Source organism: Portunus trituberculatus, chromosome 3, assembly GCF_017591435.1.
Source record: "Portunus trituberculatus isolate SZX2019 chromosome 3, ASM1759143v1, whole genome shotgun sequence".
Lineage (NCBI taxonomy): Eukaryota > Metazoa > Arthropoda > Malacostraca > Decapoda > Portunidae > Portunus > Portunus trituberculatus.
The window spans coordinates 3,744,524-3,771,012 of NC_059257.1; the positions used below are offsets into that span (position 1 = coordinate 3,744,524).

General features: G+C 40.9%; 1 protein-coding gene across 5 annotated transcripts in view; it reads left to right on the forward strand.

Annotated features, from left to right (window-relative positions):
• Window positions 1-26,489, forward strand: part of LOC123507790 (probable histone-lysine N-methyltransferase CG1716) — a 92,700-nt gene that overhangs the window by 19,579 nt on the left and 46,632 nt on the right. For all 5 annotated transcript variants that reach the window (XM_045260996.1, XM_045261010.1, XM_045261017.1 and 2 more), the window contains one exon: window positions 8,278-11,492. In XM_045260996.1, coding sequence (XP_045116931.1) covers window positions 8,389-11,492 — 3,104 coding nt within the window. In that variant the 5' untranslated portion in view covers window positions 8,278-8,388. The remainder of the gene's footprint in view (window positions 1-8,277; window positions 11,493-26,489) is intronic.

A 26,489-nucleotide genomic window follows, 5' to 3' on the forward strand; every position in this document is an offset into this window, starting at 1 on the left:
GGGTTAAAAGAAAAAAATCTATATATAGACTCTGCCACAAAATGGAGCAAACAGTTGAATCTATGATATAGGTGTTATTTGTGTTTGGTTGATGATAATGCATGTCAAAATATTTATATCAATGTCTGGAGTTACTCAAATCCAGGACTTGTGACCAGGATGTTATTTACTTCCACTTTTCTTTGTATTTTTTCACATGTTTGTTTTGCACCTTTTAATTTTTAGGCATCGCTGCTGCAGTGTGGTACAGTTCTTTCTCCTTAACATGATAGACTGACAATAAAAGAAAGTAGAAAATGGAAACATTTCCAATATTAGCTAATGTGTGTAGCACGTCCACCACTGACAAAGCACAAGTGGTGACTTGCTGTGAGAGACAGTGCTGACCAGTGTTTGGATGTTTGAGATGTCAAATAATGATTCACTTAATAAATTTTGTTACTTGTAAGGAATCGTCTACATACAGACCACACTACAACTTGGTGCAGTAAAATTAGATCACATCCATATTATAGATGATCCGACAAAAAAGTCAATTTCAAAACGTCTATACATATAGAGATCCTCTGCCGGGAAGGGTTAATCTTCTGCCCTCAATAGACCCTTCTTATGTCAATAAAAATGGTCTAATGGTACACAAATCTCAAGGTAAAAATGCATCCCAGTACTGAAGGGGTTAATGTGGCACTGCTGTTGTAAAGCTTGTAACACTCTTGTGGCTGTAGTGTTGCTTGTAATACCATCCATCTAGCTTTATTAATTCTACCTCTGTCTTTATCAATTCTACCTGTATCCTTACTAATTCTACCTCTCTTGATTATACCTGTCTATTAATTCTACCTGTATCTTAATTCATTCCACCTGTGTCTTTACTACTTCTGCCTCCCCATCTATTAATTTTACCTATACTCCTATTAATTCTACCTCTCCCTTTCTTTATTAATTCCGCCTGTACTAACCTTTTCAATGTGGCATTCGACAGTTATTAATGCTAAAAACACCACAAAACCTCCACAATTACTGAGAAAATAGGAAGTTAGGGTTTGGATAGGTTAGGTTAGGTTAGGCTTATTTTAGGGTAGGTCATATTAAAAAGGGTAGGCTAGGTTATGAATGATGTGTTTTGGGTTGGTTAGGTTGGACTTTGTTGGGTTAGTTTACATTAAGTTAGGTTAGGTTAAGAAATTGGTAAGGGTGTGTGTGTAATTCACCTCGGTCGTCTGCTGGTCACCCAGCCAGTCTTCCCCATTATGGAGCGAGCTCAGAGCTCATAGATCGATCTTCGGGTAGGACTGAGACCACAACACACTCCACACACCGGGAAAGCGAGGCCACAACCCCTCCAGTTACATCCCGTACCTATTTACTGCTAGGTGAACACACCCCACACATTAAGAGCTGCGCCCATTTGCCTCGCCGCTCAGTTACAACCCGGTCCTCTTTACTGCTAGGTGAAGAACACACTAAACACTACACTGCGCGGTGTGTGTGTGTGTGTGTGTGTTGATTGTGAGTCGTGTGCACTGCACTGCGTGTGTGTGTGTGTGTGTGTGTGTGTGTGTGTGTGTGTGTGTGTGTGTGTGTGTGTGTGTGTGTGTGTGCTTTTTTTTCCAAGTTTGGTTGGGTTATAAGTTTTTAGGTTGTTTTATTTATTTATTTATTTAAATTTTTTTTTATTTATTTTTTTGTGTGTATTTATTTATTTACTTTTTTTTTTTTAACTGGCTATGTTGGGTTAAGTTAGGTCAAGTTGAATTAGGTTAGGCTAAGTTAAAATTGGATTAGATTAGGTTAAGTTAGGTTGGGCTATTTTAGGTTAGGGTAAGTTTGGTTTGGTTAAGGCTGGTGTGTTATCCGTGGAACAACCTGACTTTCCTTGGATGAGTTTAGTGCAACAGGTTTTGGCAGCATAACTACATCGTTTCAGCATTACATCCGTTCACTAAGCACCATAACTTTCAACTCCATCACATATAACAGCATAATCCTTTCCAATACTCAAACCATTGTCTTGTTTCACCATTACATCCATTCATTTCTTTATTTTGATTTTTATTATTACTGTTATTTATTTATTTATTATTTTTTTTATTTTATTTACTTTTTTATACAATATGGAGTTTTCTTGGGAATTTATGGGCTAAAGGACATACTTTTTTGGGTACCTCCTATCTGAAAGCCCATCCACTAGGGAACCGTTATCCTGAGTAAGGAACCCCAAACTACACTCGGACCGTGGCTAGGATTTGAACCCATGCACTTGGAGACCCCTTGGACCCCAAATCACACGTGATTCCACCATACCATGGTGGCATAACTCTGGCATGGCATAACTCTAAAACTCTTTATTTAACAGCATAACACTACAATACTCAATCCACAGTCTTGTTTCACCATTACATCATTTATTTATTTATTATTATTTTTTATTTATTTATACCATGTGAGCTTTTCACTGGAATTTCTGGGCTTAAAGGGGATACTTTTCGGGGTGCCTCCTATCTCAAAGCCCACCCACTAGGATAATGTTGCCCCGAGTAAGGAAGCCCAACCTACACTCAGACCGTGGACAGGATTTGAACCCATGCGCTTGGAGACCCTCGGACCCCCAAAGCATGCACGGTTCCACTGTACCATGGTGGCAGCATGACTCTAAAACTATTTATTTAACAGCATAACCCTTTCCAATACTCAAACCATGGTCTTGTTTCACCATTAAAATCCATCTTGAATATTTAACAACATAACTTTCTGATACTCAATCCACCGTCTTGTTTCAGCATTACAGCCATTCATTTAGCAGCATAACTCAAAAACTCTATCTTATTTGAGGTCTTTAGTACCGTGACGTGTTTTCATATTCATTCTATTTGCTGTTTTTGGTGATACAGCTTCAGAAACTTGTGTGGGGATTAAAATAGTGAAGACTGGGGCCATTAATCTTCTGACCTCCATAGACCCTTCCTATTGCAAATAAAATTGTCTAATCACACTCAAAAAGCAAGGTAAAAAATGCGTCCCAGTACTGAAAGGGTTTACAGTATAACCCTTTCTGATATTAAAGCCACAGTTCCAGATCCCTCTGTGACAAAGGTGACCTAATCTAACCTAACTTAACATTACTAGGAGCTGAGATGGCTGTGTGTGTGTGTGTGTGTGTGTGTGTGTGTGTGTGTGTGTGTGTCTGTGTGTGTTAATTGAGGCATTTTGTTAACATGTATTTTTAGGGTCGGTAAACTATCTAACTATCTATCTATGAGCGTATGGTGTGAGATTGCCAGCCTTGTATGTGCATAGATAGATAGATAGATAGGTAGATAATTTGTTAGACAGTCACACAGACAGACAGACAAGTTTTCTTTTCTCTACCATCATATCTCCTCTTAAGCAGCGTAACTCCACATTCAGTTTAATAGGCAAAGCTTCCTGGGTGTTATAAGTGTAGCTGCTCAAAGGTCACTGTTTCCATGCGTAAGGTCAGGAGAGATTAGTGTGTGTGTGTGTGTGTGTGTGTGTGTGTGAGAGTGAGTGAGTGAGTCTCCTTCAGTGAGATTAGTGTTGTGTTGAGGTTAGTTTATGTGTTTGTGTGTTGAGGTTAGTGTGGGGTCTCTTTCAGTGGGATTAGTGGTGTGTGTGTAATTCACTGTTTTTGATCTGCTGCAGTCTCTGACGAGACATCCAGACGTTACCCTACGGAACGAGCTCAGAGGTCATTATTTCCGATCTTGGGATAGGCCTGAGACCAGGCACACACCACACACCGGGACAACAAGGTCACAACTCCTCGATTTACGTCCCGTACCTACTCACTGCTAGGTGAACACCACCTACACGTGAAAGGAGACACACCCAAATATCTCCACCCGGCCGGGGAATCAAACCCCGGTCATCTGGCTTGTGAAGCCAGCGCTCTAACCACTGAGCTACCGGGCCGTGTGTGTGTGTGTGTGTGTGTGTGTGTGTGTGTGTGTGTGTGTGTGTGTGTGTGTGTGTGTGTGTGTGTATCCCTTTCAGTGAGTCATATCTTTGCTAGCTATTATTGTACTTGTCTCTTCTTGGGGTGTGGTGATTTTGTTCATTCTGTTGTTTGTGGTGTGTGTTGTTTTGGTTAGTGTCAGTGTGTTTCAGGGAGTGGTGTGTTTGATAGCTATTGTTGTACTTTTGTTTATAGAAGTAAGCTGGTTTTGTCAATCTTTTTATGTTTCTGGTGTGGTTTTAGGTATTGATTTATTAATATTTTATGTTTTTGTATTTGTATCATCTTTGTTTTTATTTTACATACTTTTATTTTTTTATTTCTTGTTCTATTTTTTATGGTTTTCTGCTATTATTTTTTCTTTTCTTCCATCTATCCCTCTCTCCCTCCCTCTCATCCCATCTTCCCCTCTATATTTTTGTTTTATTTTGTTATTATTTATTTATTATTTTTGTACTACTTTCTTCCCCTTCCTTTCATCCATTCATCCATCCCTCTATCTCTTCCTACCTCACTCCCTCCCATTACTTCTTTCCCTTTTTACTTTCATGTATTCTTTTATTTTTATATTATTCATTTGCTTTATTTTCTTGTCTTTCCTCTCCTCTCCTCCCCTTTCCTTTCCTTTCCTTCCCTCCTCTTCTCTTCTCTTCTCTTCTCTTCTCTTCTCTTCTCTTCTCTTCCCTTCCCTTCCCTTCCCTTCCCTTCCCTTCCCTTCCCTTCCAAATATTACACCACATCTCCATAAGTATTAACAAAGCAACCCCATCTGCCCTCTGCCATCCATCCATTGATCCACCCACACAGCATATGAGGTCAGCATTGCACCACTGACCACCTCACCTCTCTGCTCACCCTGTGCTCACTCTGCTTTTATTATGGGCGTCAGACGGTGAGGTTTACATTTCTTGGGAGCTTAAAGGATGAAAATGTTTGCGGTTTATTTGTTTATTTTATTTATTTGTTTATTTTTTTTTATATGGATACCAGTTATTTATTTATTTATTTACTGTATTTGCCGGCATATAGGATATACATACATATAAGATGCACTCCTATTTAAGCAGGTTAAATTCAGGAATAGACATTGTATTGTATTAAAGCTTATACTGTTGAAAGCAAGATAGCAACACATTACACAAGCAGAAACATTGCCGCAGAAGCAAGTTGGCTGTACAGACAAGCAATAAGTAGCAGCAAAATATTGCAATAAATAGTATTGTAATTGTAAAAACAGCAAATGAAGCAAAATAGGAATGATCATTTTGGTAGAAACACTTCTCCCTGAAGTACTTTCATTTACCACCCTTTTTGATGTCATCCTCAAGTTGTGGCCAGTGTGAGGCCGGACAACGAAGGTTAGGTTTACCTTTCCTTGCGCTCTTCACTTTGTTTTCTTGCTGTCACCAGACACACATCATTTTTTCTTTTAGGTGTTGGCCCAGAAGCCCTTGTTGCTGCTGCTCTGTTGCCATGCTTTGTGGCATAATCTGCCACTTGTAGTGTGTAGGAGACTGTGTAGCTTGATCTTTTCCTCCTGGTGCCATAATGGTGAGGATGTTGATGTGTTGTTATGATCATGAACCTGGTGTTGCTCCTCACCGCTAGATGGCATCAAGTCGGGTTCCAATCTGCTGGTATTTATAAACATGCATCACAACCTCACTGGTTAGATTGCTTTCATTTTTACAATAATTGTTTTTTTAAAGTGGTAATACTGGTATCAATAACAATACCAGGAATGAAATAATGATGCATACAGTTAGGGTAGTAGAAATACTGATGGTAAGCTTGGCCAGTGAGTGTCAGGGAGAAGATTAGTGTAAGGGAAGTCTCTGTTTCGCATATTAGACGTGGGAAAATTTTTGAGCAGAAATTTTGGGGAAGAGGTGCGTCCTTTATGCCGTCAAATATGGTATTTATTGTTTTTTGGTGCTGGGCAAGGGTGATGGAGTTAAAGGGAGAAAAAAGGCTCACTGATGCAATTGCTCCTGTGTGTGTGTGTGTGTGTTTGTTTGTGTGTTTGTGTTTACCTAGTTTACCTAGTTGTATTGTACAGGGTTTGAGCAGGGCTCATAGTGTCCTGTCTCCATGTCTCCATATATGGTCTAGTTTAGTATTTCAACACACTCATCTAACTCACCAAAACTTTAGGTACAGTTGTTAAGGCTTTCATAACTTAAACAAAACAAAAGACATCAACAGTACGTATAAGAAACTGTATCATTATTATCAATCCTATGACATTATACCCTATCAAAAAGTAAGCTGCTGTTATTAAGTCTTTCAAGACACTCGTCTAACTTATACAAAGCAAAGAACATCACAATTATAAGAAACTGCATCATTAGTAACAAATCACACAAAATTTTACAGATGTCACAATTATGAAATCTCAAAAAACACTCACCTTAACATACACAAACCAAAAAACATCACAATTATAAAAAAAACTGCATCATTATCATCAAATTGTACAAAATTTTACTGACGTCACAGTTGTTAAGTGTCAAAGCCCTCATCTAACTTTTACAAAGCATGGGGAACTCTGGAACTCCACACCTGCTTCTGTATTTCTAAGACATTTATCTTGTTCTTTTGTCAAACACTCTTGGACATGTAAAGGGGTTTGAAATTATTATTTTTATTTATTTATTTATTTATTTGTTTTATTTATTTATTTATTTGTTTATTATTATTATTATTATTATTATTTTTTTAGTTTTCTCTTGATACATACAAAAAAAAAAGAAAATATCAAGATTATTGGAAACTATCAATATTATTAAATCGTACAAAATTTTACGGACGTTACAATTATTGATTCTTTCAAAACACTCATGTAACTTATACAAAGCAAAAACATCAATATTAAAAGAAACTATCATTATTATCAGATCGTACAAAATTTTTACAGGTGCCGCAGCTATTAAGGCTTTCAAAACACATGACTGACTAACTTGTCCAAAACTACAAATGTCAGTGTTATGAGGAGCTGTGCCAGTGAAAGAGTTGAGTGCTTGTAGTTTATATGACAAGAATGAGTTACAAAATTCTACTTGTCATAAATTAAACTACAATAACTCGTAACCACACAAAAAAAAATAGATAAAATAAATAAAGAAATAAAGAAAGAAAGAAAAGAAAAATGACCATCAAATTTATTCAAGACTAGAAAGGTTAGGTTAAGTTAGGTTAGGTTAGGTTAGGTTAGGTTAGGTTAGGTTAGACAACATTAAAGGAAGCTATACCCATTAGAAAGTTTGTTGCACCTGCAGTTGATAAAGGAATGAATTAGAAACATTGCCACCACCACCACCACCACCACCACCACCACCACCACCACCACCACCACCACCATATCATCATCATCATGTATTCTTTGCACCATCATTCATTTCTAGCTGTTTTCGTGAAGCTTAATGTGCTGAGTTGCCGACTTTCATGACCTCAGCTGTGTGGTGGTGGTGGTGGTGGTGGTGGTGCAGGCATCTGGTGGTGTCGTCACGTGCAAGGTGTTCATTCTTCTGCTTCTCTCCTTCCTTCTCTTTCTTTCACATATTATTTTATTTATTTGTTTAATTTTTTATTTTATTTATTTATTTAATTTTTTTTCCCTGGTGTCTTTTTTTCCTCTTTCTTTACCATTTTATTCCTTTATTTTGTCTTGGTTTGTTTTTGTCTTCAAGAAATATATATATATATATTTTTTCGTCTTTTTCTTTCTGGTATTCTGAATGTTTTGTTTTTACAGGTTTCCTCTTTTTCTCTCTCCTTTTCCTGTGTGTATTTATTAGCTTTTTCCCTTCCATTAATTTTAGACTCAATTATTTTCCGTCACCAGCAGAACATAGCATTTCATTCCACCACCTCTTAAATATCTCTTGTTTTTCCCTCTCCAGCAGAACACATTTCATCCTACCACCTCTTAACCCCTTCAGTACCTTGACACATTTCCACATTCTTTCTGCTTACTGTTTGGTGATCTTATGATTGAAATAGTGAAGAGACTGGCCATTAATCTTCTGACCTCCATACACCCTTCTTAATGTCAATAAAATGTCTAGTCGTACTTAAAACTCATGGTATAAACATGTTCCATTATAGTGAGGACTGTGGCCATTAATCTTCTGACCTTCATACATCCTTCCTAATCTCTATAAAATGTCTAATCGTACTCAAAACTCAAGGTAAAAGTGTGTCCCAGTACTGAAGAGGGATATCACTGTGTCCTATTACCAGCGGGACACAGCATTTCATCCCAGCACTTCAAACATAACACGAGTCTTTTTCCCCGACAGGCAGCAAGGCAGCCAACACAAGCAAGGAGGAGGAGGCGAGGCGAGGCACCAGGTGGGCCATCCCTGCAGTGCCACAGACCACACCAGCACCAGTAACCCCCTGCCACAATAATGAATGGGGATACCACCGACACTACCCTCCCTGGCACCACTACCACCACCACCACCACCACCCCAGTCAGACGCTCGGGACGGACTCGCAAACCTAACTCGCGATTTGCCGACGACGAGGTGGACAGTTGCTTTAAGAAGATTGTGTCTGGGTTAGCGTCGCCTGAGTGCACCTCCGCCCCCCCAACCCCCACCCCAGGCCGCCCCAGGAAGGCCACGGCACGGAGGAAGGACAGCCGGAGCGAGGAGGTGGAGGAGAAGAGTGACCGGGGGAGGAAGGATACCAAGGAGGAGGAGGAGGAAGGGAGGAAACTGAGTGAGGACTGTGAGGAGAAGAGGAAGAGGAAGGAGAGGATTGAGGAGGTGGAGGAGAGAGGTGACAAGGAGAGGAGTGAAGATGATTTTGAGGAAAGAGGCGAGAGGAGGAAAGAGGACGTGGAGGAGAAGAAGGAGAAGAGGAGGAAGAAAGATAACCAAGAGGACAGCAAAGAGGAGCCCTGCCACGCCCTTCCCAATGGTCTGGAGGTGGACGGGGAGGCTGAGGAGTGCACGAGGATGACAAGAAGTGGCAGACCAGTGGAGGAAACCCGGAGGAAAACCAGGAAGAGAGGGAGAGGCAAGGAGGAGAACCAGGGAGAACTAGAGGAAGAAGAAGGTAAACAAGAAACAAAGCTAACAAAACCAGAAACTTCACCTGTTGAGCTAAACGAAGATAAAATGACAGGTAAAGAGAATGTGGAGGACGCAACACACCTGACACCCACCACCCATGACACACCTGACACCCATGACACACCTGACTCATTACCTGCCTGCGATAGAGGTGAGAGACTCGGCCAGGCGGAGAAAGCAGAGGTGAAGGAGTGCCAGGAAAGTGAGCAGGACAAGGCACCTTCACAGACACACACACACACAGACACCTCACAGGATACCCTCAGTGTTGTATCCTCACCATCCATCATCACCAATGGAACTGTCACCACCACCAACACCACCAACACCACATCTATAGACACCATCACCACCACCACCACCACCACTGCTGCCACTGCCATCAACACCACCATCTCTACCATCGCCATCCCCACCACCACCATGCCCACCACCACACACACACCACAATCCACAGCCTCTTCTGAGTTACCCACTGACCCCAGGCTTAACAGGGGGACACGCACCTCCCCTGTGGTACTCCTGGCAGGGCGGGGGGTGTCTGACGTGCAGGGTGGTGTTAATACTACCCCTGCTATACCCACACCTCCTCTGCCAAACATAGGGAGGGGGGGAGAGGCACCACAGGGCAGCCCACAGGGGAACGCCAGCCAGGAGTTAAAGAGAATCGAGAATATTCCACTCCCTCCTGATTTGTGCAAGGAGGAGAAGAGAGTGGGAGGGAAGAGAGAGAGGAGAGAGAAGGAGGAAAGTACAAGTGAGCCTCAGAAAGTAGAGGAAAAGGAGGAGGAAGTGCCAAGCTCCCCAGCGTCCAAACGGAGGAAAGAAGCGGACGTGGTGAGGAAAGATAAGGCGGAGGAAAGCAAGGAGGAGGAAACCAAGAGGAAGAGACTCATGGACGCCAAGGAGGAGGACAAGAGGAAGCGGAGGAAAGTGGAGGAAACTGAAGAGAAGAAGGAGGAGAAGGAGGAAAATACACCTAAGAACAATAAAGAAACACCATCGACACCCTGCACTGACAATAAACCGCCTGCTGCTATTCCTACCTCTATCCCAACCCCTGTCCCTACCCCTGTTCCAGCCCCTGTACCAACCCCTGCCCCTATCCCTGTCCCGGCTCCTGTCCCTGCCCCTGTCCCTGCCACAGTCCCTCCCTTGCCACCCCTGCCCAAGAAAACCACAGGAGGCACCCCACAGAACTCCCCAAAGACCAGGAGAGAAAGTAAGGACTCCCGCGATTCCTTACCCTCGCCTAAGATTGACCGAGAGAGCCAGAAGGATAAGGACTCACCAAGACGCAACCGAGAGTCCTTACGCAACAAAACCACCACCTTGGACTCCCCCAGGGACACGAAGGACCCGCGGGGAGGCAAGGAATCCATCAAAGACACTGTGAACTCCCTCAAAAGTGACACAAGCTCAGGTCAGGGTGATGAGGCAGCCAGGGAAGGGTGTGAGGGTGACAAAAGGGTGTTGGGTGAGTCAGGGAGGAACATGAGGGTGAGGGAGGAGAGTGCCAAGGGTGAGAAGGGTGTGGTGAAGGGAAGGGAGAGTGGGAAGAGTGACAAAGAGGTGAAGGGTAAAGATGAGCTTAAAAATGTGAAGAGTGAGAAGGAGAAGAGTGTAAAGAGTGAGAAAGAGGTGAATAAGAGTGAGAGAACGTCAAACACAAGGAGCAACAAGAGCGAGAAAGACACAGCGAAGAATAAAGAAGACACGAAGACGAACAAAACAGAGAGAGACGGTAAAAGCAAAGACGAACCCGCCAAGACTGCAATAAAAACCGAGAAGGAAATTGGCGACAAAAACGACAAAAACCAGGAGGAAACACAAACAAACAAACAAACAAACGAACATACAACACCAAGCCTCTTTCCAACACAGGAGGGCGACATCACCGGAACAGGCATGGGGGTGTTCTTGGGGCTATCATCCGCCTCCACCACCACCATACCCTTCCTGGAGGACACCGCAGGCACGACAGAAGAGATCCCAGGCCTGTCCATCCTTGCCGCCAGTGACACCCCTCGCAGACTGCCACCCAAGAAGGAACAATCACATAGGAGCTGGTTTGCTATAGGATCCGGCCGCAGGAACCAGGAGGCGAAGGAGAAGGAGGAGGAGAAGGAGAATGTGAAGGAGGAGGAGGAAGAGGAACCAGTGAAAGAGGAGAAGATATCGGAGGAGGATGAGGCGCAGAAACGGAAGGAGGCGGAGGAGAGGGATGCGAGGAATCGAGTTGTGGTGGAGGGGCGACTCAAGACCTTCACAGCGCTGCAGGAGAACGTGTACATCGGGGAGAGGAAGAGGAGCAAGAGGAACAAGGAGGTGCGGAGAATGGTGTGCGACTGTTCACTCACCAAGGAGGAGATGGAGCGCGACGAGGTGGGCTGCGGCGACGACTGCCTCAACAGACTCCTTATGATTGAGTGGTGAGTGTGCCCTGGGTGTGTCTCTCTATGTGTATGTGTGTGTGTGTGTGTGTGTATTTGTTTTGGCTCTCCTGTGTGTCATTTGTGTATCCCGAGTGGTGAGTGTTCCCTGGGTGTGTGTCTTTTATCCCCTCCATGTGTGTGTGTGTGTGTGTGTGTGTGTGTGTGTGTGTGTGTGTGTGTGTGTGTGTGTGTGTGTCTGTCTGTCTGTCTGTCTCTGTCTCGCTTCCTGTGTGTCTCCTTACTGTATTTTTAATGGGCTGTGTGTGTGTGTGTGTGTGTGTGTGTGTGTGTGTGTGTGTGTATTTTCCAGCCCTGTATCATCAATGAGTCCTGTGTCGCATAGTCTTGATTTTAACGGCAGATTCAACCTCATTGGTGTGAAAATATTTGAACACACACACAAGGAAATTGGAGAGACTACAAAAAATGGCTACAAGAATGGTTCCAGAATTTGAAGGGATGACATATGTGGAGAGACTAAAGGCTATGGATCTGCCAACCCTGGAACAAAGAGAGAGAGGAGATCTGATACAAGTTTATAAATTGATCAATGGAATGGACCAAGTGGATAATGAGAAACTGATCCTGAGAGAAGAATATGACATTCGAAGCACAAGATCGCACAGTAAAAAGCTGAGAAAAGGAAGATGTCTGAGAGATGTTAAAAAATATAGTTTCCCGCAAAGATGTATTGAGACGTGGAATAGTTTAAATGAAGAAGTAGTGTCTGCAACAAGTGTGCACACTTTTAAAGTAAGATTGGATAAGTGTAGATATGGAGACGGGGCCACACGAGCATAAAGCCCAGGCCCTGTAAAACTACAACTAGGTAAATACACACACACACACACACACACACACACACACACACACACACACACACACACACACACACACAATTCCCCGGCCGGGTGGAGATATTTGGGTGTGTCTCCTCTCACGTGTAGCCCCTGTTCACCTAGCAGTGAGTAGTACAGGATGTAAATTGAGGAGTTGTGACCTTGTTGTCCCGGTGTGTGCTGTGCCTGGTCTCAGACCTATCCCAAGATCGGAAATAATGAGCTCTGAGCTCGTTCTGTAAGAGACTGCAGCAGATCAAACACACACACACACACACACACACACACACACACACACACACACACACACACACACACACACACACACACACACACACACACACACACACATTTGTGCAAGTTGATCAAACACACACACACAAGTGACTGGGAGGGCAGGGTTGTCTAGCTTCCTTTTACAGCTGTTCTCAAAGGCATTTGGGGGCAGGATGGAAAAGCTGCTGGGTGGTGGTCATATTCTAAAACACCTCCACCACATTGCCACTACTTTCAAAGGGCTGTAGTTTAAGTTCAAGGGTTTTTAAGGATGTTTTTATGGTTCTAGTGACAGATTAACACTCCTAGTTGAAGTTATAAGGGTTTTAAGGATGTTTTATGGTTCTAGTGACATGCTCGTGTTGTCCCGATTCTCCATATCTATTAATGTCCAGCTTTTCTTAAAATCATGAATATTCCTTGCGTTGACCACTTCCACGTCTAAACTATTCCATGCTTCCACCCTTCTATGAGGAAGCTATATTTTTCACATCTCTCCTATAAGTGGCCATTTTAGTTTTTCCCATGCCCTCTCGACATTCTTCCATTCCACATACACAGATCTTCCCTATCCATTTTTCCATGCCAATCATCACTCTGTATATTGCTATCAGGTCTCCCCTTTCTCTTCTGTTTTCCAGGGTTGGAAGTTGCATTCTTTTCAGTCTGTCTTCATAAGTCAAATCTCTTAAGTCAGGCACCATTTTCGTTGCAGCCCTCTGTACTTTCTCTAGTTTCCTTATGTGTTTCTTTAAGTTCGGAGCCCACTGTATTGTTGCATATTCAAGCCTCGGTCTTATCATTGCAGTAATTATTTTCTTCATCATTTCTTCATCTAGATATCTGACGCCACTCTTATGTTCCTCAATAAGTTCAATACTTCTCCAATTATTTTGTTTATATGTCTCTCTGGCGATAGGTCATTGGTAATTGTCACCCCAAGGTCTTTTTCTTCATGACTGGTTTTATGTCTTCATTTCCTATCTTGTACATACTCCTGATTCTTCTTTCACTCTTGCCAAACTCTATTTTCTTGCATTTTGTCGTGTTGAACTCCATTTGCCATGTACAGCTCCATTTCCATATTCTGTCCAAGTCTTCCTGGAGTAGTTCGCAATCTTTGTCACATCTCACTTTTCGTAACAATTTTGCATCGTCTGCAAATAGGCTCACATAACTGGACACCCCATCCACCATGTCATTTATGTAGACTGCGAACATTACTGGTGCCAACACTGATCCCTGTGGAACTCCACTCTCCACCAATCCCCATTCTGATGGTCTGTCCTTAATTATTGTTCTCATTTCTCTTCCTACCAAAAGTCTTCCATCCATTTTAGTAAACTGCCATGCACTCCTCCTACCATTTCAAGTTTCCAGATCAGTCTCTGGTGTGGTACCTTATCAAAGGCCTTTTTTAAATCCAGATATATTCCATCAGCCCAACCATCTCTTTCCTGTATTACATCTATCACCCTCGAATAGTAACATATCAGGTTTGTCGTGCATGAACGCCCTTTCCTAAAACCAAATTGACACTCACAAAGTATGTCATTTTCTCCAAGAAGTCTGTCCATCTAGTCTTCACCACCCTCTCACACATCTTAGCTACCACACTTGTAAGTGACACTGGTCTATAGTTCAATGGGTCTCTCTTGTTACCTGATTTATAGATTGGGACAATGTTAGCTCTTTTCCAGTCTTGGGGCACTACGCCTTCCCTTAATGAGGCATCAATTACTTCACAAACTTTTTCTGCCAATTGCTCCTGCATTCTCTTAAAATCCATCCTGATACCCCATCAGGTCCCACAGCTTTTCTCACTTCTAAACTCCCCATCATGTTCTTGATCTCCTCCACCGTTACTTGAAACTCCTTCATAATCCCTTTCTGTTCCATTACCAGTGGTTTGTCAAAAGCAGTCTCCTTTGTGAATACCTTCCGAAAGCATCCATTCATAGCCTCTGCCATTTCCTGGGATCTTCACTGTATACTCCATTTACTTCTAAACTTTCAATACTTTCTCTATTTTTGATGTTGTTGTTCACATGTCTGTAAAAAAGCCTTGGTTGGTCTTTACATTTATCAATTATATCCTTTTCTTGTTTCTTTCTTTCTTCTCTTCTAATCAACACATATTCATTTCTTGCTCTTTTGTAACTTTCCCACTGCTTAATCCGTCTTTTCCTTCTCCACCTCTTCCATGCATCCTCTTTTCTTGTTCTAGCCTTTTCACATCTATCGTTAAACCAGTCCTGCTTTCCAACTTCTCTATGTTGTCTTATTGGTACAAATTTTTCTCACCTTCTTTGTATATTTTTATAAATTCCTTCCACTTTTCATTTGCTCCTTAGCACTCTTGAATTTCATCAATTTGTCTCTTGAAAGAATTTCTTTAGGTTTCCAAAATCTGTCTTGGCATAATTCCATCTTCCCACTTTATATTCTTCATTTCTTCTAGATTTCTCTTCGTCTATCACCTTGAACTCCAAAACTGCATGATCACTCTTTGCTAAAGGGCACTCCACCCTCATCTCCTCAATGACCATTGGCTCTGTACTAAAGACCAAGTCCAGTCTTGACGATGCTCCCTCTCCTCCAAACCTAGTATCTTCTTTGACCCACTGAGTTAACACATTTTCCATTGCCAGTGTCAATAGTGTATTTCCCCATGTTGTCTCTGATCCTTCCATTGACCAGTCCTCCCAACACACCTCTTTACAATTAAAATCTCCCATCATTATAGTTCGTTCACAGCCACCCAACATTTCTTCCAGACATGTTCCTGTATCACTTATCATTTCTTCATATTCCTGTACTGACCATGCATTTGTCTTAGGTGGTACGTACACCACTATGTAGTGCCTCTTTTTTCCTTCATTAGTTTCTGCTCTGATCTTTAGCACTTCTGCCTTTCCCATACCTTTTTCACTTGATCCACCTTTATATCTTTTTTAACCAGCAACATCACTCCTCCTCCCATCTTACCTACTCTATTTCTTTTCCAAACGTTATATTTCCCTTCTCCAACCTTCATCAGGTCTTCTCCCTCTCTCAGTTTTGTTTCAGTAAGACCCACAATATCTGGGTTCTTGTCCCTCAAGTAATCGTTGAGTTCTAAAATCCCCGATATCACTCCATTTATGTTGGAATACATTACATTTCGCTCATATGTAAGTTTCTTTAGTCCTTTCTTGCTGTACTTTTCTGGGTTATGTGTGTGTGTGTGTGTGTGTGTGTGTGTGTGTGTGTGTGTGTGTGTGTCTGTCTGTCTGTCTGTCTGTCTCTGTCTCGCTTCCCTGTGTGTCTCCTTACTGTATTTTTAATGGGCTGTGTGTGTGTGTGTGTGTGTGTGTGTGTGTGTGTGTGTGTGTGTGTGTGTGTGTGTGTGTGTGTGTGTGTGTGTGTGTGTATTTTCCAGCCCTGTATCATCAATGAGTCCTGTGTCGCATAGTCTTGATTTTAACGGTAGATTCAACCTCATTGGTGTGAAAATATTTGAGAAACAAATAAAAGTAGAGATCATACACACACACACACACACACACACACACACACACACACACACACACACACACACACACACACACACACACACACACACACACAAGGAAATTGGAGAGACTACAAAAAATGGCTACAAGAATGGTTCCAGAATTTGAAGGGATGACATATGTGGAGAGACTAAAGGCTATGGATCTGCCAACCCTGGAACAAAGAGAGAGAGGAGATCTGATACAAGTTTATAAATTGATCAATGGAATGGACCAAGTGGATAATGAGAAACTGATCCTGAGAGAAGAATATGACATTGAAGCACAAGATCGCACAGTAAAAGCTGAGAAAAGGAAGATGTCTGAGAGATGTTAAAAATATAGTTTCCAAAAGATGTATTGAGGCGTGGAATAGTTTAAATGAAGAAGTAGTGTCTGCAACAAGTGTGCACACTTTTAAAGTAAGATTGGATAAGTGTAGATATGGAGATGGGGCCACACGAGCATAAAGCCCAGGCCCTGTAAAACTACAACTAGGTAAATACACACACACACACACACACACACACACACACAGCCCGGTAGCTCAGTGGTTAGAGCGCTGGCTTCACAAGCCAGATGACCGGGGTTCGATTCCCCGGCCGGGTGGAGATATTTGGGTGTGTCTCCTCTCACGTGTAGCCCCTGTTCACCTAGCAGTGAGTAGGTACGGGATGTAAATTGAGGAGTTGTGACCTTGTTGTCCCGGTGTGTGCTGTGTGCCTGGTCTCAGACCTATCCCAAGATCGGAAATAATGAGCTCTGAGCTCGTTCTGTAGGGTAATGTCTGGCTGTCTCGTCAGAGACTGCAGCAGATCAAACAGTGAATTACACACACACACACACACACACACACACACACACACACACACACACACACACACACACACACACACACACACCACATTTGTGCAAGTTGATCAAACACACACACACAAGTGACTGGGAGGGCAGGGTTGTCTAGCTTCCTTTTACAGCTGTTCTCAAAGGCATTTGGGGGCAGGGATGGAAAAGCTGCTGGGTGGTGGTCATATTCTAAAACACCTCCACCACATTGCCACTACTTTCAAAGGGCTGTAGTTTAAGTTCAAGGGTTTTTAAGGATGTTTTTATGGTTCTAGTGACAGATTAACACTCCTAGTTGAAGTTATAAGGGTTTTTAAGGATGTTTTTATGGTTCTAGTGACACATTAACTCTCCTTTTTGAAGTTACAAGAGTTTTTAATTTTTTTTTATGGTTCTAGTGACAGATTAACACTCCTGATTGAAAATACAAGGGTTTTTAAGGGTGTTTTTATGGTTCTGGTGACAGATTAACACATTCTTAACAGGAGAGTGGGTGTTTAACCTCTTCAGTAATAGATCACATTTTTACCTTGAAATTTGTGTACGATTAGACCATTTTATTGACATTGGGAAGCGTTTATAGAGGTCAGGAGATTAATGGCTGGAGTCATCACTATTTTAATCCCCCACATGAGTTTCTGAAGCTGTACAAAATCACCAAATAGTAAGCATAATGAATATGGAAATGCGTCATGGTGCTGAAAGGATTGAAAGTGGTGGTGGTGAGAGAGCAGAGGCAGTGTGTAAGGTGTTAGCCAGGTGGAGGTGGATGAACGGGTGTGTGTGGGAGGTGTGGAGGTGGAGAGGTGTGGTATGGTGGAGTAAGACAGTTTATGATTTTCTGTGGCGTAATCTTTTGTTTGTGTTTTGCGTTTTCTTTTCCTGTGTGAGGTGAGTTGTTTGTGTGTTTGTTTAGGGGTGGGTGTGTTTATTTATTTCATTTATTTATTTATTTAACTTGATTTTATTTTGTGTGTGTGTTGCAAAGTCTTGTATTGAAAACTTTATCATTTACTTAGTTTTAAAAAGTTAGGAGATCTTTTTTACTCTCTCTCTCTCTCTCTCTCTCTCTCTCTCTCTCTCTCTCTCTCTCTCTCTCTCTCTCTCTCTCTCTCTCTCTCTCTCTCTCTCTCTCTCTCTCTCTCTCTCTCTCTCTCTCTCTCTCCTTATCAAATTGAAGTGAGTAATTTTGCCTCGATGAAGGAAATAAACATGAGAGGTCTTGCCCGAGTGAGGTGCCTCTGTGACCCAAGCCCGAGTGAGGTGTCTGTGGCCTAACACATTAAAGAGACACACAGACATTAGTTCTTACATAGAGTTGTGGAGGAATGGAATAGACTCAGTAATAATATTTGTGCCGAGTCAAAAAGAGCTAAAAATTCATCGTGATGTTATTTTTCTCCTCTTAATCCCTTCAGTACCATGACGTATTTCCATATTCATTCTAATTTGTTCCTTATCCTTAATTTTGGGTAATTCTTTACTATTCTTTAAGGGAACCAGCATTTCAAGTGAGCCTCTAAATATTTTGTTTGTTGGTTTCTCTCCTGCATGAAAATATAGATGAAATAAATAAATCTGCTTACTATTTGGCAATTTTATACAGCTTCAGAAACTTATGTGGGGTGTTGAAATAGTGACGACTGTGGCCATTAATCTTCTAACCTCCATAGACCGTTCCTAATGTCAATAAAATGGTCTAATGGTACACAAATCTCAAGGTAAAAAATGTGTCCCACTACTGAAGGGGTTAATGTCTTCAGTGTTTAGATAAGCTGGAAAATGCAAAAGGTTTATTCTCAATCTTTTTTTATTTTTTCTTCTCATAACTCTCTTCAATCTTCAGACAAGCTGGAAAATGCAAAAAAAAAGAAAAAAAATCAACCTGGTTTCTTTTTCTGTAGGTGTTTTTCTTTATTTATTTTATTTAGTTGTTTATTTATTTATTTATTTAATTTTTTTTTTACTGGCTTCAATGTTTAGACAAGGTGGAAAAATGCAAAAAAGCCCATTCCCAACCTCTATTCTTTCCCCTGTAGACATTCATTGGTTTGGTGCAGTGAACAGGGACAGTTGGCAGGGAAATGATTGATATTAGCCTTAGTGAACCGAAAACCAATTGTTCGTATACTAACTAATGAACCAAATTAAGCTACAACATTGGACTAATTCTCTCATTGGAAGCTTTGAGAGATTGAGATAACGCATTAAGCTGGCGTAATATAGATAGAGAATGTAAAGAAAGATAAGGAAGGAAAAGAAAGATGAAATTGTGTGGATAGAGAATGTAAATAAAGAAAGATATGAAAATGCAATGGAGAATGTAGATAAAGATAAGGTAAAAGAAAGATTTGGAAATGTATGTGTAGAGAATGAAAAGAAGAATAAGTAAGAGAGAAAAAAAAATAATGCAAAATTGTATGAACAGAGAATGAAAAGAAAGATATATAAGAGAAAGAAAGATTTGAAGATGCTGTATAATTTGTAAGAAAGCTATATAAAGTTAGAGAGATTTGAAACTATATAGGCAATGAATGAAAAAGAAATACATATAAGAAAAAGAAAGATTTGAAAATATATAAGTAGAGAATGTAAAAGAGAGATAAGTAAGAGAAAGAAAGATTTGTGAGTGCTGAGGTGAGGAGTCATCAGCACATCCTGGTGGTGGTGCTGAGACTGAGACTAAACATTGCCTCTAGTGCTGCAATATACAAAGCAATAACCCCTTCAGTACTGGGACACATTTTTACCATGAATTTGTGTACCATTAGACCATTTTACTTCCATACACAAGGGTCTATGGAGGGCAGAAGATTAATGGCCAGTCTTCACTATTTTAACCCCTCCATATAAGTTTCAAAAGCTGTATAAAATCCCCAAATAGTAAGCAGAGTGAATATGGAAGCACATCATAGCACTGAAAGGTTCAAGAGCACTGTGCTGGATCATTATAAGGACACACAAGAAAATCAGTACATCCTGGTGGTGGTGTTGAGACAGACTAAATTTTGAGCCTAGTGCTGCAATATACAAAGTAACCCCTTCAGTACTGGGGCACATTTTTACCATGAGTTTGTGTACCATTAGACCTAAATAATTTTGCACTCTGACAACTATTATTTACAAGCGTTAGAGATAATTAGCAGACTTCTCAGGAGTATTTAAGGAGTTATTCATATAGAAACCTAGTCAATCTATCACTAAAACCGTAAAAATATTCATAAATCTTGTATAATTTAGCTATGAGCTTTTGAAGGAAGTCATTTTAACCCCCCACATAAGTTTCTGAAGGTGTTTAAGATCCCCAAATAGTAAACAGGATGAATATGGAAACACGTCATGGTACTGAAGGGTTTAAGAGCACTGTGCTGGATCATAAGGACAAACAAGGAGAGAGATAATGATAGAGCAGTTCCCATTTTCTTTGCAGTGTTTATAGGTGGGTAGGAGTGAGTGAGTTGCTGTGGTTTTTGGTGAATGATGTCAGGTAGTGTTAGGATCTACAGTCAACCCTCGGCTATCGCGACTTCTGCTATCACGTTTTATTGCTATCACGCTCCCATGAAAAGCTGCTAAAATTTCATAATCGCGACCTCAGATGCCTGCTATCGCGCACCCTGCTATGACGTTATGGAATATCTGAGCGCTCATTGGCCAAAACCGCCTTCCCGCCAAGATTAATTCGGCTATCGCGTTTTCGGCTATGGCGCGGCTATTTTGGTCCCAATTGGGCGTGATAGCCAAGGGTTAAGTGTATTAGGAAAAAGAGAAAGATGAAAGTGACGTCAAACATTACGAAAGGTTGAGGTGAAGATGACATCAAGCACGTTACCTTTCATACACAAAGACAAAGAAAAGAATTAGACAAAAAATAAATAATAAAAATAAAAAAATAAAATAAATAAATGAGAAAAAAATTAATAAAGTTCCATAAATTTTCACTCAAAACAATTAGTAGGAAATTTAGAAGGATGAAAATAATAATAATAAATAAAAAAAGAAAAATGAAATCTGAATAGCAGCAAACATTATCTTTTTAAACACACCAGTTAGAAAAAATAATAATAAAAAAATAACAAAAAAAAAATACTATATAATTTCTAGTTACACAGACAGACACGTTTGATTAGTAATAATTAACAATAAAAATAAATTAAAAAATGTTATATAATTTCTAGCTGAGGAAATAGACTTAGATATTTTGACCTGTAGTGAGTGTATTGAAAGGGTGTGTGAGTGTTTGGGGTGTTTGGCATGTTGGGTTACTGTTGGGGTGTGTTTGAGTGTGGTTGTAGTATGTTTGGGTGGGTTTTTGTGCATTTTGGGTGTGTTTGAGTGCATTTTTGGTGTGTTTGGGTGTGGTTGTTGTGTTTTTTGTGTGTTTTAGTGCATTTTGGGTATGTTTGAGTGTATTTGGGTGTGTTTGAGTATGATTGGGTGTGTTTGGATGTGTTTGATTGTGTTTGGGTGTGTCTAGGTGTGTTTGAGTGTGTTTGAGTATGATCAGATGTGTTTGGATGTGTTTGAGTGTGTTTGGGTGTGTTTCAGTGTATTTAGGTATGTTTGGGAGCGTTTGGGTTTAATGTAATAAAGAATAATGGCTACTGTTGACTGGTTGAAATGGAGGATGTTAGAATGAAATAGAATTGGATAGTAAAATGGTGTTAGTAGAGGAAACAGAATAGTAAATGGTGCTGACTTGTGATAAGGAGGATAAACGATAGTAAGTGATAGTGATGATAATAGATAGGGAAAATGATGGTGATAGTAGGTGATAATGATAGTGATAGATAGCAATGTGATAATGATAGGAATGGATAGTAAGATAATAATGGTGATAGTAAATGATAATGGTTATAAATATGGTGTTATAGGGGATGATTAGTGTGGTGTGTGGTGTAGTGGTGGTGTTGGGAAAGACTGTTGTGGTGTAATAAAATGATTAGTGTGGTGGTAATGGTGTTGTGAGAAGGGATTGTGGTGTAGGTGGTGGTGGTGGTGGTGTGGGGAAGGATTAGTGTGGTGTGTGGTGGTAGTGGTGTTGGTGGTGGTGGTGATTAGTGTACATACTTCATTGATGACAGTATACATGAAATTTGCTATAAACTCAAGAAAAAACAATGGAAAAGAGAAAATAAGATGAAAAATAGATAGAAAAGTGAAAGAAAAATAAACTTCTATGAAATGAGGAAGTTTGAAAAAGTTTGAAATCGAGAGAAAAAACTAGTTAGTGATTTTGACGCATAAAAAGAAAGAAGTTACAAATATCTAAAAAGAAAATAATAAATAAATAATAATAATAGATAGATGGATAGATAGATAGCAAGTATTTGAAGGAGGAAATTGAAGGTGTATATGATGAAGGTAATAGTTTTCAGAGAGAGCAAAGGAGGACATGACTAGCAGTGTGTCAATAGAGTATTACTGCAGAGTTAGCAACAGTCAGGAACACTGATGGGAAGGTATAAGAATGGATGTATGGATGTGAGAGAGAGAGAGAGAGAGAGAGAGAGAGAGAGAGAGAGAGAGAGAGAGAGAGAGAGAGAGAGAGTGAGTGAGTGAGTTAAAAGAATCATCACAATATTTTCATAGACATTAGTAAATATCTTCCTTGTGTCACCTCCTCCTCCTCCTCCTCCTCCTCCTCCTCCTCCTCCTCCTCCTCCTCCTCCTCCTCCTCCTCCTCCTCCTCCTCCTCCTCCTCCTCCTCCTCCTCCTCCTCCTCCTCCTCCTCCTCCTCAATTATTTAGAAGAGTCACAAATATATACAGTAGAGAGAGAGAGAGAGAGAGAGAGAGAGAGAGAGAGAGAGAGAGAGAGAGAGAGAGAGATGTACTGTCAAGATAGCAAAGAAAAACAAAAATACAAAAAAAGTTAATGTTTGGAAGAATTTAGGCAGATTGAAACTGGGAGAGAGAGAGAGAGAGAGAGAGAGAGAGAGAGAGAGAGAGAGAGAGAGAGAGAGAGCATACTTAGACAATGAAGAGAAGAAGTAAAGAAAAAGTAAATAAAGATAGAAAAAGAACAACTGATTAACAAGAACTGGTAATAAAACAAACACAGCTTCACCACCACCACCACCACCACCACCACCACCACCAAAACACAACACACATTTTTAATCATTGGTGTGTCTTGGTTTGATGGATTTACAAAGGATTACTTGAGGTGGTGGTGGTGGTGGTGGTGATGGTGTTGCACTGTGGGAAATTATCTGTGGTGGTGGTGGTGATGGTGTTATTGGGGATGATTACTGTGGTGTGTAGTGTAGTGGTGGTGTTGGGAAAGACTTGTGGTGTAGTAGTGGTGTGGTAAAATGATTAGTGTGGTGGTAATGGTGTTGTGAGAAGGGATTGTGGTGTAGGTGGGGGTGGTGGTGTGGGGAAGGATTAGTGTGGTGTGTGGTGGTAGTGGTGTTGGTGGTGGTGATGATTAGTGTACTGGTGGGGGTGTAGGTGGTGGTGGTGGAGTCAGGGAAAGGATTGATGTGGTGTGTGGTGTAGTGATCTAGGAAATGATAAGTGTGGTGGTGGTGGCGGTGGTGGTACTTTTTTTTTTTTTTTTTTTTATTTAAACATAATTTATACAGAAGAACATGTACCCAAAGGCGCACTGTCGTGTGCTACCTATTCTAAGGGTACTACAATCTATTTCTCTACAATATTTACAAGACTTAAAATAGAAAATATACAAGATGGTCAGCATGTAAATGGAGCACTGTTCTTTTCACTTCACTAGCACTATTCACGCACTGCACTACACTGAGTGTCACGTCACAAAGAGTGTCAGAGGAGTTGGCAGTGTCTGTCTCCACTTATGTGCCATCAGTTTGACACTGTGTGTGTTCATCTCCTGGACGTGAGGCACCGCGGCCGTGAACAAGTTCCACATCCTGGAGACGCGTCCTGCGAAGGTGCGTTGATGCTGACACCCGTGGGATCGCGGCACCTCTACGGCGTCACCACCATTGAGCACCGTTCTCGTGCTCCGTGCGGTGACTCTCAGAGGATGACGCAGCCCTGCCAGATGTGGCACTCTTTGCACCTGTGCCTTATGGAACACTACGATTGCCGCCACATCTCTGCGGTGTTCCAGTGAATCAAGGGACGCTCAGGCTCTGGGTGAGGTGGTATTGCAGCATCTACTAGCCGTATGGCGCGGCGTTGGATGCTGTCCAGTCTCCTTCTGTGTGTGGCGGCACAGGACATCCAGGAGAGAGCTGCGTACTCAAGGTGGGGCCGCACCTGTGCCTTGTACAGCAGCAGTCTCCCCTTCCTGTCGAGGAAACTGGCGATCCTTCTGAGAGCGGAGATCCTGTGAGAGGCTTTCTTGGCAATGGATTTGACATGGCTGTCAAACCTCAGCCCTCGATCCACCTCCACTCCAAGTATCTTGACGTCATCTTGGGTGGGAGAGCAGCAGCGCCAAAGACAACTTTCCTGCCATTGCTGCCATGGCGGCTGGGGACCGAGAGACAACCATTGCCTGTGTCTTCTCCGGCGCGAATGTCACTTGCCAGCGAGCACCCCACTCCTCTATCACTCGTAGCTGCTGATTGATGGCCTCAGCAGCCCGCCCACTGTCCTGGCGTGGATAGGTATAGGAGAGGGTGCAGTCATCAGCATAGGCCTTGACTCCTGGCAGTAGCTGGAGAAGATCATCCACGTAGATATTCCACAGGAGTGGGCCAAGAATTGAACCCTGTGGCACTGATGCCTCCACAGGCAGGGACTCAGATGTTTGCCCGTTGACAACCACCTTGAGGCTTCTGTCCTGCAGGTAATTTCCCAGGAGTCGTAGCAAGCCACCCTGGATGCCTTTAGCACGAAGCTTTTCCAGTAATCCGTTGTGCCATACTTTATCAAAAGCTCCAGCTATGTCCAAAGCAACCACTATAGTGTCCTTGCCGTCGTCGAGGGCGTCCTGCCACTGCCTGGTGAGAAGCATCATTAGGTCGGAGGTTGACCTTCCAGGTCTGAACCCAAACTGTTGGTCTGAGAGGAGGGCATTGTCCTTGAGATGGCTACACACCACCTCTGCCACGACCCTCTCAAACACTTTACCCACCACTGACAACAGGGATATGGGTCTGTAGTTTTTTGGGTCCGTCCTGGAGCTTTTTGTGTACAGGAACTACTCGAGCCTCCTTCCACACTGTAAAAGTCTTTGTGTTGAAATTACTTAATCTCTTTCTATATGCAATAGGGGAAAAATATAAATAAATAAATATATAAAAAAAATAATAAATGATATATAGATAAATAAAAAATAAGTAAAATTGAATAAAATGAAATAATAAAATGATAATAGAAATAACAAATAGTAATAGAAAAAGGCCCACTTGTTTGCCAGTCCTTTGAATATTAATAGAGTTTGCCAAAAGTCTGGACCAATTGTCTTGAAACCTCTCGTTCATGTTGTTTGTCTTCTTTTTCATTTCTTCTTTCTTCTTCATTGTTTTTTTTTATTTCTCTTTCTTTTTAATTGTTTTCTTCATTTTCTTCATTATTCTTTTTTTGTTCCATTTCTTTGTTTCTTTGTTATCAGTTTTCTTCTTTGTTTTCTTTTTCTTCTATTTCTTTGTTTCTTTGTTATCAGTTTTCATTTTCTTTGTTCTATTCATATTTTCTTCATTACCAATTCATTTCTCTTCCTTTATTATTTTTTCTTCTTTTCTTCTTCATTGATGTTTTTCTTTATCTCCTTTTCTTCTTTGCCATTCTTTTCCCTTTCTTTGTTATCACTTTTCTTCATTGTTCTTTTCTTCATCTTTTGTTCTTAATTTCCATTCATTTCTCTCCATTTTTCTTCTTTTTGACTTCATTGTTCTGTTTCTTTAATCATCATCTTCATTGTCATTTTCTTTCTTTATTGCCATTGTTTGGATTTTCTTCATTGTCACCTTTTCATTTTCTTCATCTCTGTTTTTATTGTCTTTTTCATCATCACTTTTTCTTCATTTTCTTCTTTCATCACTTAATTTTCTTCATCAGTTTTCATTTTCATCATTCATTTTTTTGCTTCATTTTCTTCATCATTCTCACTGTTTTAATTTTCTTCATCATTCTCAGTTTTTCTTCATTTTCTTCACCATTCTCACTGTTTTCATTTTCATCATTCTCATTATTCATTTTCTTCATTCTCACTTAATTTTCTTCATTTTCTTCATTCTCACTTTTTTCTTTATTTTCTTCATTTTCTACATCATTCTCACTGTTCTTCATGTTCTTCTTCATTCTCATTTTCATTTTCATTTTCATTTTCATTTTTCTTCATTTCCTTCATTCTCTTTCTTTTTCTTCATTATCAGTTTTCTTCAGTTTCTTTGTCACTTTTTTCATTTTCTTCAATATTGCAGTTTTTCTTCATTTCATCATCCTCACAATTTTTCATCATTTTTTTCTTCATTCTCATTGTTGTTCGTTTTTTCTTCTTTCAATTTTCGTATAGCTATTTATCTTAATTTTCTTCATTCTCATGTTTTCTTCATTTTCTTCATT